Source organism: Xyrauchen texanus, chromosome 12 (genome assembly GCF_025860055.1).
Source record: "Xyrauchen texanus isolate HMW12.3.18 chromosome 12, RBS_HiC_50CHRs, whole genome shotgun sequence".
In the NCBI taxonomy this organism is placed as follows: Eukaryota; Metazoa; Chordata; class Actinopteri; order Cypriniformes; family Catostomidae; genus Xyrauchen; species Xyrauchen texanus.
In genome coordinates, this window is record NC_068287.1 from 22,913,822 (window position 1) to 22,926,848 (window position 13,027).

Here is a 13,027-nt window from a genome sequence, read left to right on the forward strand (position 1 = left end):
TATACATTTTAAAGAAAATGCAAGATGCATTAATAATATAAATTAATAATAAGACAAAGAATAACTGTTAACACCATCTGTAACTTATTAACCTTCCCTGATTATACAGAGGACAACCAAAATTTTAAGCACACACTTCAATTGTTGTTAACCATCTCTGATCAAACAGTGGATAACCATATTTATGGAAATAATTCTGGAGGCTAACGGATAGCCCTCCAGGTATTTTACTGCTCCATGCGTTTGCTGTAATGTACCCTAATCTAAATTACTGCAAACGCGACTCTCGCGAGACTTTCCAAGCCTGACGGTTCCCTTTTATACACGACTAACCAACCAAAGAAACATCTAACACCGGACGATTTTAATGTTACACACAAACCGGAAATTCGGGGCAGGGAGGCGGTGTCAAGCTTAATTGTTTATGTGTGATCCCCTCATCAACAGTCACCCCAAATAGCGGTCTGGTTTGGTTATTTCCAACAGAGTTCAGAGAGTCGAAAGGTAATGCTCAGTGCAGACAGAGCTGAACTAGCGAAGATGACCGCAGCGAGTCAAGCGGAGAGGACTGTGCTGGTAAGAGATGTATACGTGTTTATTACATGTACCAGAGATGCTTGACACACAAATGCGAGGTCATTAATATTTAACAGTAATATTTGTGGTGCATGAAAGTTGCAATTATGTATACCGATTTAAATTGCAGACTTGCTGATGAAAGCGATTTTGCAACCAGCTGGTGGTACAAAGTTCAAATTCATCCTAGTGCTCAGAAATAGTTAAACAATTTAATCTAAACAGTGATTTGACCTTTCTTATCAATGCTCTGTTCAGTTGTAATCAGCTATTGACCACTGGTTCCCATTGTGAATTAATCCTATAATGCACCATGTTGATCATAATAATTAAGCGTTTTAGAGAAAGTTTTTGAACCAGGTTGTTGTGTTTTTATAGGAGGAAGAATTTAATTGGCTGCTGAAAGAAGAGGTGCATGCAGTGCTGAAGCAGCTGCAGGACATTTTGAAGGTAGTTTCAGTTGTTGTATATCTAATAAATGGCTTAATACACCTAAATTGTATTTTGTCGATCTGCCAACTGTATTACTAACAGAGTTTGTGTGATTTTTACCAAAGGAGGCATCAAGGCGTTTTTCAGTGCCATCAACAGGTCTGGAAGGACAACTGAAACAAGAGAATTTTATTCTGGGCAGCTCCACGTAAGCTTCATAAAATAAGCTCTCTCTGCAGTATTAATACTGATTATTAGAATATAGCTAGATGCAGCAGTGTATTGCCACTTATTACAATTTTATGACATTAAAGATGTGTACAATACAGCATAGAAGCAATGTATGCTTTTATTTAATAGTACCCTTTCACATTTTATTAGGATGGACCAGGTTAAAGGGGTTTTGACACTACAAGGAGAAGCTCTGACTCAGACTGTAAGTATGTTTGACAACATTACAAAAATTAACTCTACTTTCTGAACTAAAATGAAGCATTATATCAGCTCCAACGTAATGCAATATAATAAAAATACAATTAGCAATTACCTACATAAAATGGGCAGATTAAAATATAAAACATTTCTTTGCAGGATATTAATATCAAAGTTGTTAAAAGCAGTCAAGTCATGCATTATGCATTCCGGGATGATAAACAGTGGAAATTGCAGCAAGTAATTTTTCTTTCTTCTCTAATTTCAGCCATTTTGGTGTGACTCGATCAAAACAAGATAATTGCTTTGTTTGCAGTGGTTTGATATTATTATTTTTCAGATATAGAGATGAAAAACCACTCTGCTTCTCCACAGATCCAGGACGCCCGAAACCATGTGAATCAGGCCCTCCAGTTATTAAGCAGCCGTGATGAGAGCTATCACTTTAAAACTGGAGCTGAAGTTAATAAGGTTTGTCATTGCTAATAAAAGCTCTGGTAGCTCAATTAGGTGTGTAACAAAAATACATATTTTAGAAAGCTAAATGTTAAAATAATTTTTGTGCACTTATGTAGTTCTTATTTGTCCAATGTACACTTCCTTGAAACATGTGAAGTACTGTAGGTTATTCAAGCTTGGGTGCCTTTTTTCAAATCTGTAACATTGGCAATTTGAAGATGTGCTGTAGACAATATAAGGATACCCTAAACAGCTATAACTGATATAGGGGTGTTTTTTTATTTTTGCCCTTAATAGATGCCATTACTTTTATTTCAGCTTATGGATGCAGTGATGCTTCAGCTGACCCGAGCCCGTAATCGACTCACTACCCCAGCCAGCATGACTCTGTCTGAGCTTGCATCTAGTGGATTAATGGTTAGTATGTGGAACTTCTTTTAGGACTGTTCGGTGTTCATAATTTTGGTCTAGGTATTTGTATCAGACGGACATCTTGGGCCGTAGCTTCACGTCTCACCGTTTTACAGCATCTCATGCCATGAGCATTGTGTTTTCTAAACACCGTTATTAAAACAAGCACAAAGTGCTTCACAAATCATAAAATCAAAACGCGCTCTCTAAAATATAGACTTAAAAACAGACACGATTCAGCAGATCTAATATCCCAGGGCAGGCTGTTCCATAATCATAGGGCTTCACTTCAAATGCTCCATCATCCTTTGTTTTGCATCTGGATCTTGGAACAGCCAACATTTCACGACAAGAAGATTTAAGACCTTATGAAACAGTTAGACCTCTTAGAAGTTCTGCTAAATAATCTGGCACCAACCCATGTAATTTATAACCAATGCAAAGAAGCTAAAACTGGAGTTCCTATTTGACAAATGGGAAATAAACCAGTCTAAAGCCAGCCCAGATATTTCCACCCAATTCTTTAATCTATCAGTACAAATTGAATGCTCAACTATATCAAACGCTGCAGTTAAACCAAGCAACACTGGCAGAGGATGCTTGAGAATGCTCCATTTCAAAGTCATTGGTCACCTTAAGAAGGGCTGTTGCTTTACTGATTTTCTCTAAAAGCTGTCTGAAAGTTTTCTAAAATATTGTTATCTTTCACTACTTCCAACAGTTGCTTCACTACTTTCTCTATAATCTGTTGTGTTCTAACTTTGAATATTTCCTTTTAGAAAATGTTTACACCTCCAATGCCTGGGGATGTGATCGTAAACTTCTATATCAATCTCAGCAAACTGTGTCTGACAGTGTACCAACTGCATGTGCTACAGCCTAACACTACCAAGGTATCCCCATATTTAAATCTGTTCAATCTAGCCTCTTCTTTTAGTTTAGTTCACACTTTATTATCCATGCAATTTGCCATAGATTGAAAATTTGCCTTTCATAGACAAACGTATTCAATAAATTCACATCAAATGTAAACGTGCGTTAGTAAGCATTAAACAAAGGTAGACATGTAAAATAAGATGACAAACTTTAAATGGCAAAATTAAACCAAAACATCATGGAAAAGTATAACTACTTAAAAAGCTAAGCAAAAAATACCAGCAAGCTTAATTACCATTAATGAATGCACTTTAAAATGCAGATTAATTTGTTTCTTCATTAGAACTTCAAATCTGCAGGAAGTTCAGTGCTACATAATCCAGGAACTATGTTGTAAGTGCCCATATTTCCTGTTTTCATGTTGCAACTCCAACAGTCACAACATTTGTGTCCTTTTACTGTTTTTAAATCATCTGTTTGGCCATTTAAAAAAGTGTGTGAAATCAATTTGTCTCGTAATTTTCTTTACCTGCTAGTGAATACAACAACACTAAGTTTGAGGTCAGCCATGTCCATAAGGTTGAATGTGTGGTTCCCTGGCTGAATGACACTCTGGTGTTTTTCACCATTTCCCTGCAGCTCTGTCAACAGCTCAAAGATAAGGTAGGTGTGGTATGTTCAGATGGTCACTCATCATTTTCTTAACTTTTTGTGTTTTGTTTAGTGCCTTTTAGATTGTATGATACAGAACCTAATAAAAACACATAGTTCATAATGTAAAATAAATTTAAAAAAGAAACTATTAAGAGATAATGTACAGTCAGACAAAACAAACCCAAAAGCCCATGTAAAACTGAGTGGTGTTTTATTATCCTGACCGGGTTTATTTTATGATAATGACCGACTGAATGTTATCACACATACTACATACCAGTTAATCCATTAAATGGATAGGAAATATTGATTTTGAGTTGAAATTGTTTCATTATGTGAGATTGAAGGGACTGCAGAGTGCTTTAACCTCTTCAACTCTACGGACTCGCTAGCAGGTCCAAAAGGGGGCACTATGTTGTGGAAAAAGTTGACACTTAAAATGTTCAAGTCTCCGAATACATAAATCAGGCACATGTGGTATTGTTTTGAAAGCATAGAATCTGATCTTTTGACCACTCGCAGGTAAAGTGTATAAGGTTGATCATCTCCTAACAAGGCCACATGAATGGCAAAAAACCTGCTGAAAATTGGAGAATCTCAGCTTTATAATGACACCTAGATTGAGCTTCTAGTCCACTCAGAGATATTCAATGAAACAATGGAGTTGCTGCATAAACTGAAAATTAGTCTGAATGTCTATGGACAAGCACATCTGTGAGGGCTACAATGTGTTATAGCGGCACAGAAAATATATATATTTTTTTGTAGTACTTGCTGCCATCTAGTGGAACAAAATATTATTTGTTTTGGAGGGAGATGGAGTGAACAGTACCATGTTTACAAAGTTATGACGACAACAAATACTTTTTTTTTTTTTATTCTATTCTTCATAAAATTGTAAACGTACAATATTTATGAATAATTGAAGTCTTTTTTTTATTTGTATTTAAGGGTGGTTCTGAAAAAATTAGACATCTTTGGCAATTAGGCCACAATATGTGTAAAAGGTGAGCTTTTAAATATTAGTGTGAAAATCTGCAGGCGGCAGCCCAAAAATGCACCAGAGTTGAAGAAGTTAAGAGATTTAACTTGTACAGTGCAGGAAATTGGTTGCCAGGCACAACAGTCAAATATATATTTAGGCAGTCATTATACAAAAATATTTGATTGCAGAATGCTGTGATTGACTAATCAGAATTTAGTATTTCAAAGAGCCATGTAAAAAGAAAATTGACATAAACTGGTCCTTTCATGTATTATTATTGTAGTTTTTTACAATGGAAGATGAACTTACATGATCATTTCTTTTTATTTGCAGATTTCTGTCTTCTCTAGTTTCTGGAACTAGACCCTTTTAAGCTATATCCGACCAAAGGTCCTTTGCAAGAAATGAATATAAAATGATATAATTACTTTAGGATGCACTAGGAACAAAATAATTCCAAGAACAAGTTACATAAAGTAATTTCCTTTACAATAGGACTATGTATTCAGTTTATTCATATTCTAAGTTTATTGTACAGTATGTGTACTATAGCAGTGATATTGTGCTATGTAAAATGTGCTGAATCCATTCATTTGAAATGGGCTTGTCAGATGAAAGTATTCAGTGACATTTATTCCTTTGTGTTCATGCAGTATTTGTCATTGTCAGTGTTGCTCTGTCAGTAATCTTGCCTATATTTAAGCTAACCATAGGCCTAGACTTTAGAACGGAAATGCTACTAAATACACAATGCTTGGAATTCTTAGTTCTTGTTTGTCACAAAGACTGAAATGTTCATGAGAGACCTCTTCAATACATTTTCACCAGTGTTTTTGCCTTAGTTCATGGGAGTGTTTAACACTTGAACACTTTGGGGGGGATAGGCATAATATCAGGGACTCTCCCATTGTGAAACAAAGTAAAAACATCAACATTATTTTGCATGAAAGACCTTCCAATGTAACTCAACTGGGGTATAATTCTATTAGAAGAGCTCTGCTGATTAATAACACTAAATGACATATAACAATGAATGCTGAGGGCTTTCAGATTGTCATTCCATTAAAATACTTATTCCTGAGGATCTTGTGATTTAGGGAATCCAGTTTGGCATTTCTAATAAGCATCATTCCATGATTAAATTTGTATCTTGCTCAATAGTTCTGATTCTTTGACTTGAGAACGTTCAACGTTTGTGATTGTTACAGAAAGGTTTTCTCTGTTCATTTAATCTTCTCAGCTTTGTGTGTTTATTTATTGGTAATTTATATTTTATTCTATGCACTTAATTAGTGTCCTCAATGATGTAATGTATGTTCATTTCAATACTGATTAAAATGTTTAAGTATATATGTATTTTCAGTGTTTAATATAGAATATTTTGTGCAATAAATGTAACTTATGAACACTCTTGCATGTGTCCCATTTTTCAAATGTTTAATTTGGTCTAAACCAATCTATTATAGTACACTAGAATTATATACAGGAAATGGTAGATTTGATTTGTAATAATGTTTATTTATTTATGGTATGTGTATGCATATGTCCAATTAAATACATTTCTTTAAAACAGACTTCCAGCATTTTAGAATTGTATTTATTTGTAAAAACTTTATACAACTTTTCCAAATAATAGAGCAGATAAAGTATTATTTTGAATATTTTCTGCTATTTTAAAGTTGATTTAAAATCTTATCAGTGATGTGAACTAATCAAATTACTTTTTTAGTTTAATAAAAAGTATGAATTCTTAAAGTGCTCAAGTTATATTTTTTTCTTTACAATTATAGATCAGTCAACCATTCAAAAAAGTCTAAAAATCCATTGAAAATACCTCAGTCTTAGGTTTAAGGAAAGGTGTAGGCTAACTGGCATCTGGGATAACCAGTCCTAGTCATTTTCCAGATTACCAGATTAAACATAGGCCTACTCTTTAAAAACTACAGAAACATATGAAATGTCAATAGAGATCATTTGCTCCATCCAGGAAAATTCTAAATCCTTTAAAAATGTTCAAAGCATCTTCATTGAATACTCAAACTGATTTTAAACCATCCAGAAAATATCCCAAGTGTCAGAAGTCACATTTGTTACAAACTAGTCCAGATAAATGCTTTCTCTTTCAAGACATTTATTTTTATAGAACATGTCCCATCTATTGCAGTAATTCAGGTATCTGTAATGGATGTTGCAACTTAAGTAAAATATTTTGCTTATCCCTATAAGGAAGTCTTAATTTCCCTGTTTGATTATTAATAAGGATTAAATGTAATAACTGATATACATAAAATTGATTCACACTTATGTTGTAGATGATTTACATGTAGTGGAGACTATATTTCTGGAGGATTACGGCTCCATTGCCATGTTGTCGATGCCCACCTTTTGTCTCCTTGGCTGTGAGGTGGAAACAATACATTTCATGAATGTGATTATTATTATTAATATTGTGAATTTATACCAGTGGTATTTTAAACACACCTTTTCATCACAGCAACAGCAGCAACAGCAGCGGATGAGAACCAAGATAACCAGCAAGAGGACCATACCTGAGATGAGGGACAAGATATTTAGTGTACTGTTGCTTACCATGCTTAATCACTTCTCTTACTTTCTTATTCTTGCTTTATTACACATTATAGCTTACCTATAAAGATGAAGAAGACTGCAAAGGAGGCAATGTCCCAGTCTGACTGAAACATCTGCTTTGATTGCAGTCTTGAAACCACATCATTAAACTGGTTCTCAAAATCCTGTTGAACGCTCTTTTCCATGGCTTCAGTAAGAAGATACGAGAGTACTCTGTTGGAATAACTAAATTACATGCTGTTGACAAATATTTGGAACATAGAAACTAAATGGATAACTAACTAAAAAAAAAATAAAAACCTGTTCAATAGACAAATTTACCCAAATGAGAGAGCCAGAGTACACAAGGAAGTATTTTTATTTGATTGACTCAAAGTCCTCTAAAGAACGAAAATGAGAGTAATTCAATGATGAACGACAACAAGAAACCTTGAAATAGCATATATTATATTTAAACGTTAGAAAAAAAGTATTTTGGATTTAAGTAACCAACTTGGAAACCAGGAAAGACAACATGTTTCCAGATAACACTCCATTGTATTACTCATTTACAGGTTTATACAGTTAATGAGATATATTATGAGCTTTAAATTCATACTGATCTCTTTTTAGAAAGACTTTTTAAATTCGTTTCGTTTCCTTTTAACATAAACTTGTACTTGCGGAAATGAAGAAAGTTTAAGATTACAATTCCCCTCGTGTGAACTGCTCGTTCGTAAATTAATCTATTTTGTTGTATTTTTTATGTCATACATTTTTAATGTATTTTTCAAAGCATATTTCGATAACTCACCTGTTGTGCTCACTGTTGTTTTTCTTATTTCCGGGTTACTTACTGCGCTACACCTGTCGCCGAGGAGCCCAAATTGAACAAATCACGAGGTCTGCGGAAGAGCAAAGAGTAAACGAATAAGCATAATGTAACTATAAATCTAGTGCCAAGTCAAAGGTCTTTAATGTTGACTTCAGACATAATAACCTTGAATAATAACTACACAGAGCCCAACGTTCTCAATCTTTAAACAGGTGACAGGCGTAATACGTAGTCGCTACTCCGCACCCTAAATAAATGCGTATTCTCTTATCAAGTCAAATTTGCATTGCATTCACCGGTTTCTGCCCATTACCTTTCAAGGCAAGTCAGTTCACTCGGCGGCCATCACTGGAAAGCTCCCGGGCATGGTCTGCATCTGTGCTGCATCTATGTAGCCTAAACAAGCATCATAAAGAGCAGAACCCTTCTATATATTTCAGCCAACAAGTTTGGCATAAAACAGTATAAGCGGCGGTCCCATAGACATTCTATGGGTGGTAAACTGGCAAGGAATGGATGTCTATGGAGGAGATTCTTCAGTATGCTAAATAAACTGCTTTTGTGAGGACACAGCAATCATTTAAAGAATTTACCACCTGTCTGCTAATCTTCAACATGTTTTACACTAAACAACCCTTTTGGTTTGAACTATGTAAGGAGTTTGATATTATAATATCAATAGTTGTTTTATCAGAGAAGACATTAGCAATTTTGCGTCAGGTAGGTGTCAGTTTACGGCTCTTCATATTCAATTGTATGGTATCCGCAAATGGTTACTTTCTGTCGTAGCAAGCTAGTTGACTGTTACGCTCTCTACAATGGTAAAAGCGCGGATGATATCTACTTAGAGTACAGCTCCTATTTATTCAGATCTGATAAGAGTACAGTCTCCAATACGGTTGGTCAAGATTACGACTGAAGAATATATTAATAATCAGTATTAAAATCTGACAACAATGTTATCATACACCCCCCATGTAACAGGTAATTGGCTATTTTGACTGGAAGGCGGGACTTTTTCAAAAATGTTCAAATTTCTTCCATTTACTTTAATACTAGTGGTCAGTAACGGGCTAAATAGTATCTGGCTGTGTTTAGTGAAGGCTGCGTGCTAGGTGTGATGCGTCCGTTGAAGGCTTTTAAAACAAGCCTCATTTAAACGAGACAGCTTTCATAGGACAAACGGAACGTAACATGGTTGCTATGACAGCACGCCACTCTTTAACAAGCGCGAGTGCTTTGAGTGAGAAGGGAACAAAGTCCCTTTAGAAGGGAATATATGAAATACATTTTAGGAGATTTAATAAAGATGTAAAGAGAAAATAAAATAGATTTTACGGGTGTATTTTTGGTTTTAAGTATATATTAATATAAATATACATATTATATAGGCCTACTCTGCATCCATCTACTGAGGTACTTCAACTTGGGAATTAACATTCCTTGCATTTGAATATCATATTTAAGGGCAAATTGGCGTATTTTTTTTTAGACATTTCCTTTGAAGCAAATAACTGTAAGTTGTGAGTGCTCACGAAGGATACACCTCATGCATCCTCCGAATTTCAGTGAAAGAATGTCGCATTCGAAGTGTTCTACTCGCTTTTTATTTATTTATTTAAACATGAATTATACATAGAACAATGCAAACATGATCCTTACCGAGGGAACCACATCAGCCAGATAATATCATGTATAATATAATGTCTTGCCAAATACAATAAAGTGAAAATCAAGCAAGAGACAAAAGAAAGCAAATAAATAACAAGAAGATACACACAGCACCCACACAAGTCATCTATGCCTGGAACCCAAAACATTAATAAGGAAATCATCAATTACCCCAAAACACCGAAATGTAAGCACACATTCCAGGTCTTAATAGCTTTTTTGTTTTTGTTTCAGGAGGTGGACAGAGATTTAATATAATAAGTCTCAGTATCACTTTGAAAATGAGAGAAAAGGGGTTTAATTTTTAATACATTACATTTTTGGATAAAGTACTTAACAAGCAGAATAAATAAATTGTATAGAAAATACCCACTTTCAAATAGTTTTGAGAGTGACAAACCCAAAAAGCACATTCTTAAAGCACAGCTGTTTGTCTTTCTGTATGAAATCCACACAAAATTGACACATGTCCGGCCACAATTTTCTTATGAAATCACAATACCAAAAAAGATGGAAAAGAGTCTCTGGATGAGAATAACAAAAATAACAATTTGTTTCAATAGTCAGTTTGAATCTTGACATAAGACAAGTTTTAGTTTGATAGTATGAAGGAGTTTGAAAGTAACCTCTTTGACCTTATTTGCCAGCAGATACTTATTAGGAAGAGACCAAACACTTTTCCTAAAATAATTTTTCACTGACCTATTCCACTTTGCCATTACATGAGTAGAAACACAGTCATTTTGGAATAGGGCACGTATATTTCTATTATTGTTTGACTTGGGAGAACATATTCTGCCTACTTTTGTATCAATTGGGTCTGAAGAGTTTTCTCTGAGCTAAGCTGGATATTATTAAACCTTTAAACAACATGATGACACCATCAGGAATAGCAGAGTACAACTGTTTGGGAGTAATAGGAATTTTATAGTGAGAGAGAAATTCTTGGTATGATAATAACTGGCCTTGCTTGTTGAATAATTGTCTCACCAGATTGCTCCCATTCTTAGATCAGTTTTCAAAGAATAAAGACTTATGTTTATAACATATGTCCTTATTATTCCATAATTAGTCGGATTATTTTTAAATTATGCTTAAAAATCATGGACCATGCCAACAGTTCTTGCTTGTGGAAGTTAGATAGAGCAACAGGGATCTTGTCTATGTTGAAGCAGCATAACAATACAAATGTTAGACCTTCCAGCTGGGAAAAGACATATTCAGGAATAAAATTCCAAATATTGCATGGTCTTCTTAAGTGATTTCTTAACCAATTAATTTTAAAAGTATTATTAAGTATCGTTACAATTGCTATTTGACAGAATAAATATTGTTTTATATAATGCTTCTTATTTTTCCATACAAAATTATACAGTAACTGATCAATCTTCTTACACAGAGTCCTGTCAAAGTCTAAGGCAATGGCTGCATATGCTAGTCATGAAATACCTTCTGCTTTAGAGAGAAGAATCCTACCCTTTAAAGGTAAGTCTCTTTGAAGCCACTGACTGAGTCTTCCTCTTGTTTTCTCTATGATTGGCAAACATTTTTTATTCACATCTAGTTTTCTGATTTTTTAAAAAATTATTAAAAGGTAGGTAACAGTCTCTTTAACTGGGATATTACAAATATTTGAGATAGTACTTTGCTTAGTAGGCATTAATTACATATTGGTCTGGCAGGAAATGAAAAAGCATATATGGCTGCAAAAGATGCATTAAACTTGGAGATCTCGGAATGTCTGATACCACCCTCTGACCTCAGGCCATTAATAAACACACATATCACCAATAAGTGGCAATCAGAATGGCATGAGTGCAACAGCAATAAATTCTACAAAACCCCAGGATCCAAAGAAATTAATCTAAAATTGTCAAATCTAAGTATGACCAAATAGTGTTTACCAGATGCCGACTTGGACATTCAAGACTAACACGTGCGTTGTTACTGACTGGTGAAGATCCTCCCATATACTAAACCCCTCTGACCATCAAGCACATTTTACTGAGCTGTAAAACTTTTAGAACTATCAAACAATGCTTCTATACAGAGACTTGTTTAATAGATATTTTTAAAAGGTATCATCTGAACAGATTTTACAGTTTTTTTCTTGTATAAACTTAAAGTGTCTTAGCTAATATTGCAAATATGTATTGACGAACACTTGTTTGCCATGTGAATAGACTAGTTGCTGACATGACATTAAAACTAACTAACTAAATATATAAGTAGGCATTAATTCACATTTGAGCACATTGAGATAAAGCCCAGAAGCTTTAGAAAAACTTTTAATAGTGTCAAGGGCTAAGGGGATTTAGTCTGAATTTTTAAGAAAGATTGTAGTTTCGTCAGCCAATTGGCTTTTCCCATGAATGTAACTCCTTTCAAGGCACTATTTTTAATATGACTAGCTAACAGTTGAGTGGTTAAAATGAACAGGTATGGTGAAATAAGGCAACCTTGACATATTCCTCGCTTTCTAGGAGAGGTGCCAAGTTTAAGTTTTATTGAAGAATTACCATGAGCATATAGAGTTTTAACTGCATTTGTAAAAAGGGGCCCAAAACTAAAAACGTTTTAATGTTTAAAATATAAAGTCATGTTCACTCGACGCTTTATAAAAGTCCAGAAATAAAATGTAGTCATCATCATTCACTAAATCTGAGTAATCTAAAAGATCAAGTACCAACCGAATATTGTTTGATATGTGTCCCTCTTTCATAAACCCAGACTGAATTTCATCTATTACATCCTCAAGAATGGTTTTTAAACATTTTGCAAAGATTGTCGCGATAATTTTGTAATCACAATTTAGAAGACTAATCGGATGCCAATTGTCTATTAGTAAAAAGTATTTCTTAGGTTTAGGAATAAGAGTTATTAAGCTTTGCATTAAGGTATGAAGGAGAGCACCTTCACGAATACTTTCATAGATTTCCTCTAACAGAAAAGGAGCCAATTCTTTTGCAAAGGTCTGATACAATTCTGATGTAATCCCATCTACACCTGGTGATTTATTGATGTTGATCGATTCAAGGACCTCTCTTTCAATGTAATAGGGCTGTCACAAAAAGTCTTATCACACAGGCACTAATACATGTAATGCTACAGTGTCTATGAACTGACTG

General features: G+C 34.4%; 2 protein-coding genes across 4 annotated transcripts; one reads left to right on the plus strand and one right to left on the minus strand.

The window, feature by feature from the left end:
* Positions 1 to 327: 327 nt before the first annotated feature.
* Positions 328 to 6,250, plus strand: rogdi (rogdi atypical leucine zipper). Of its 2 annotated transcripts, XM_052140016.1 has the most exons (11): positions 329 to 576; positions 955 to 1,026; positions 1,134 to 1,216; positions 1,390 to 1,444; positions 1,600 to 1,680; positions 1,816 to 1,911; positions 2,218 to 2,316; positions 3,090 to 3,203; positions 3,530 to 3,579; positions 3,723 to 3,849; positions 5,159 to 6,249. In XM_052140016.1, the coding sequence occupies exons 1-11, from the start codon at positions 508 to 510 to the stop codon at positions 5,186 to 5,188; spliced, it is 876 nt and encodes a 291-aa protein (XP_051995976.1). In that variant the 5' UTR covers positions 329 to 507; the 3' UTR covers positions 5,189 to 6,249. The 2 variants fall into 2 exon arrangements, with proteins under 2 accessions (XP_051995977.1, XP_051995976.1); XM_052140017.1 differs by lacking the exon at positions 1,600 to 1,680 and having other exon boundaries at positions 328 to 576; positions 5,159 to 6,250.
* A 112-nt stretch (positions 6,251 to 6,362) lies between these two features.
* On the minus strand, positions 6,363 to 8,508 carry smim22 (small integral membrane protein 22). 2 transcript variants are annotated; one of them, XM_052140019.1, is made up of 5 exons: positions 8,394 to 8,508; positions 8,208 to 8,298; positions 7,473 to 7,639; positions 7,307 to 7,374; positions 6,363 to 7,222 (listed from the first exon to the last, which is right to left on the minus strand). In XM_052140019.1, the coding sequence occupies exons 3-5, from the start codon at positions 7,597 to 7,599 to the stop codon at positions 7,175 to 7,177; spliced, it is 243 nt and encodes an 80-aa protein (XP_051995979.1). In that variant the 5' UTR covers positions 7,600 to 7,639; positions 8,208 to 8,298; positions 8,394 to 8,508; the 3' UTR covers positions 6,363 to 7,174. The 2 variants fall into 2 exon arrangements, with proteins under 2 accessions (XP_051995979.1, XP_051995978.1); XM_052140018.1 differs by having other exon boundaries at positions 6,365 to 7,222; positions 7,473 to 7,627.
* Between the last annotated feature and the right edge of the window lie 4,519 nt (positions 8,509 to 13,027).

Bases quoted from the DNA above. Each gene is read 5' to 3' on its own strand.
- smim22 (XM_052140019.1), bottom strand. From the start codon at position 7,599: ATGGAAAAGAGCGTTCAACAGGATTTTGAGAACCAGTTTAATGATGTG. The intron at 7,375-7,472 runs GTAAGCTATAAT...CCCTCATCTCAG, and splicing joins AGTCTTCTTCATCTTTATAG to GTATGGTCCTCTTGCTGGTT. The intron at 7,223-7,306 runs GTGTGTTTAAAA...TCCACCTCACAG, and splicing joins GCTGTTGCTGTGATGAAAAG to CCAAGGAGACAAAAGGTGGG.
- rogdi (XM_052140016.1), top strand. From the start codon at position 508: ATGCTCAGTGCAGACAGAGCTGAACTAGCGAAGATGACCGCAGCGAGT. The intron at 577-954 runs GTAAGAGATGTA...GTGTTTTTATAG, and splicing joins AAGCGGAGAGGACTGTGCTG to GAGGAAGAATTTAATTGGCT. The intron at 3,204-3,529 runs GTATCCCCATAT...TTTCTTCATTAG, and splicing joins TACAGCCTAACACTACCAAG to AACTTCAAATCTGCAGGAAG.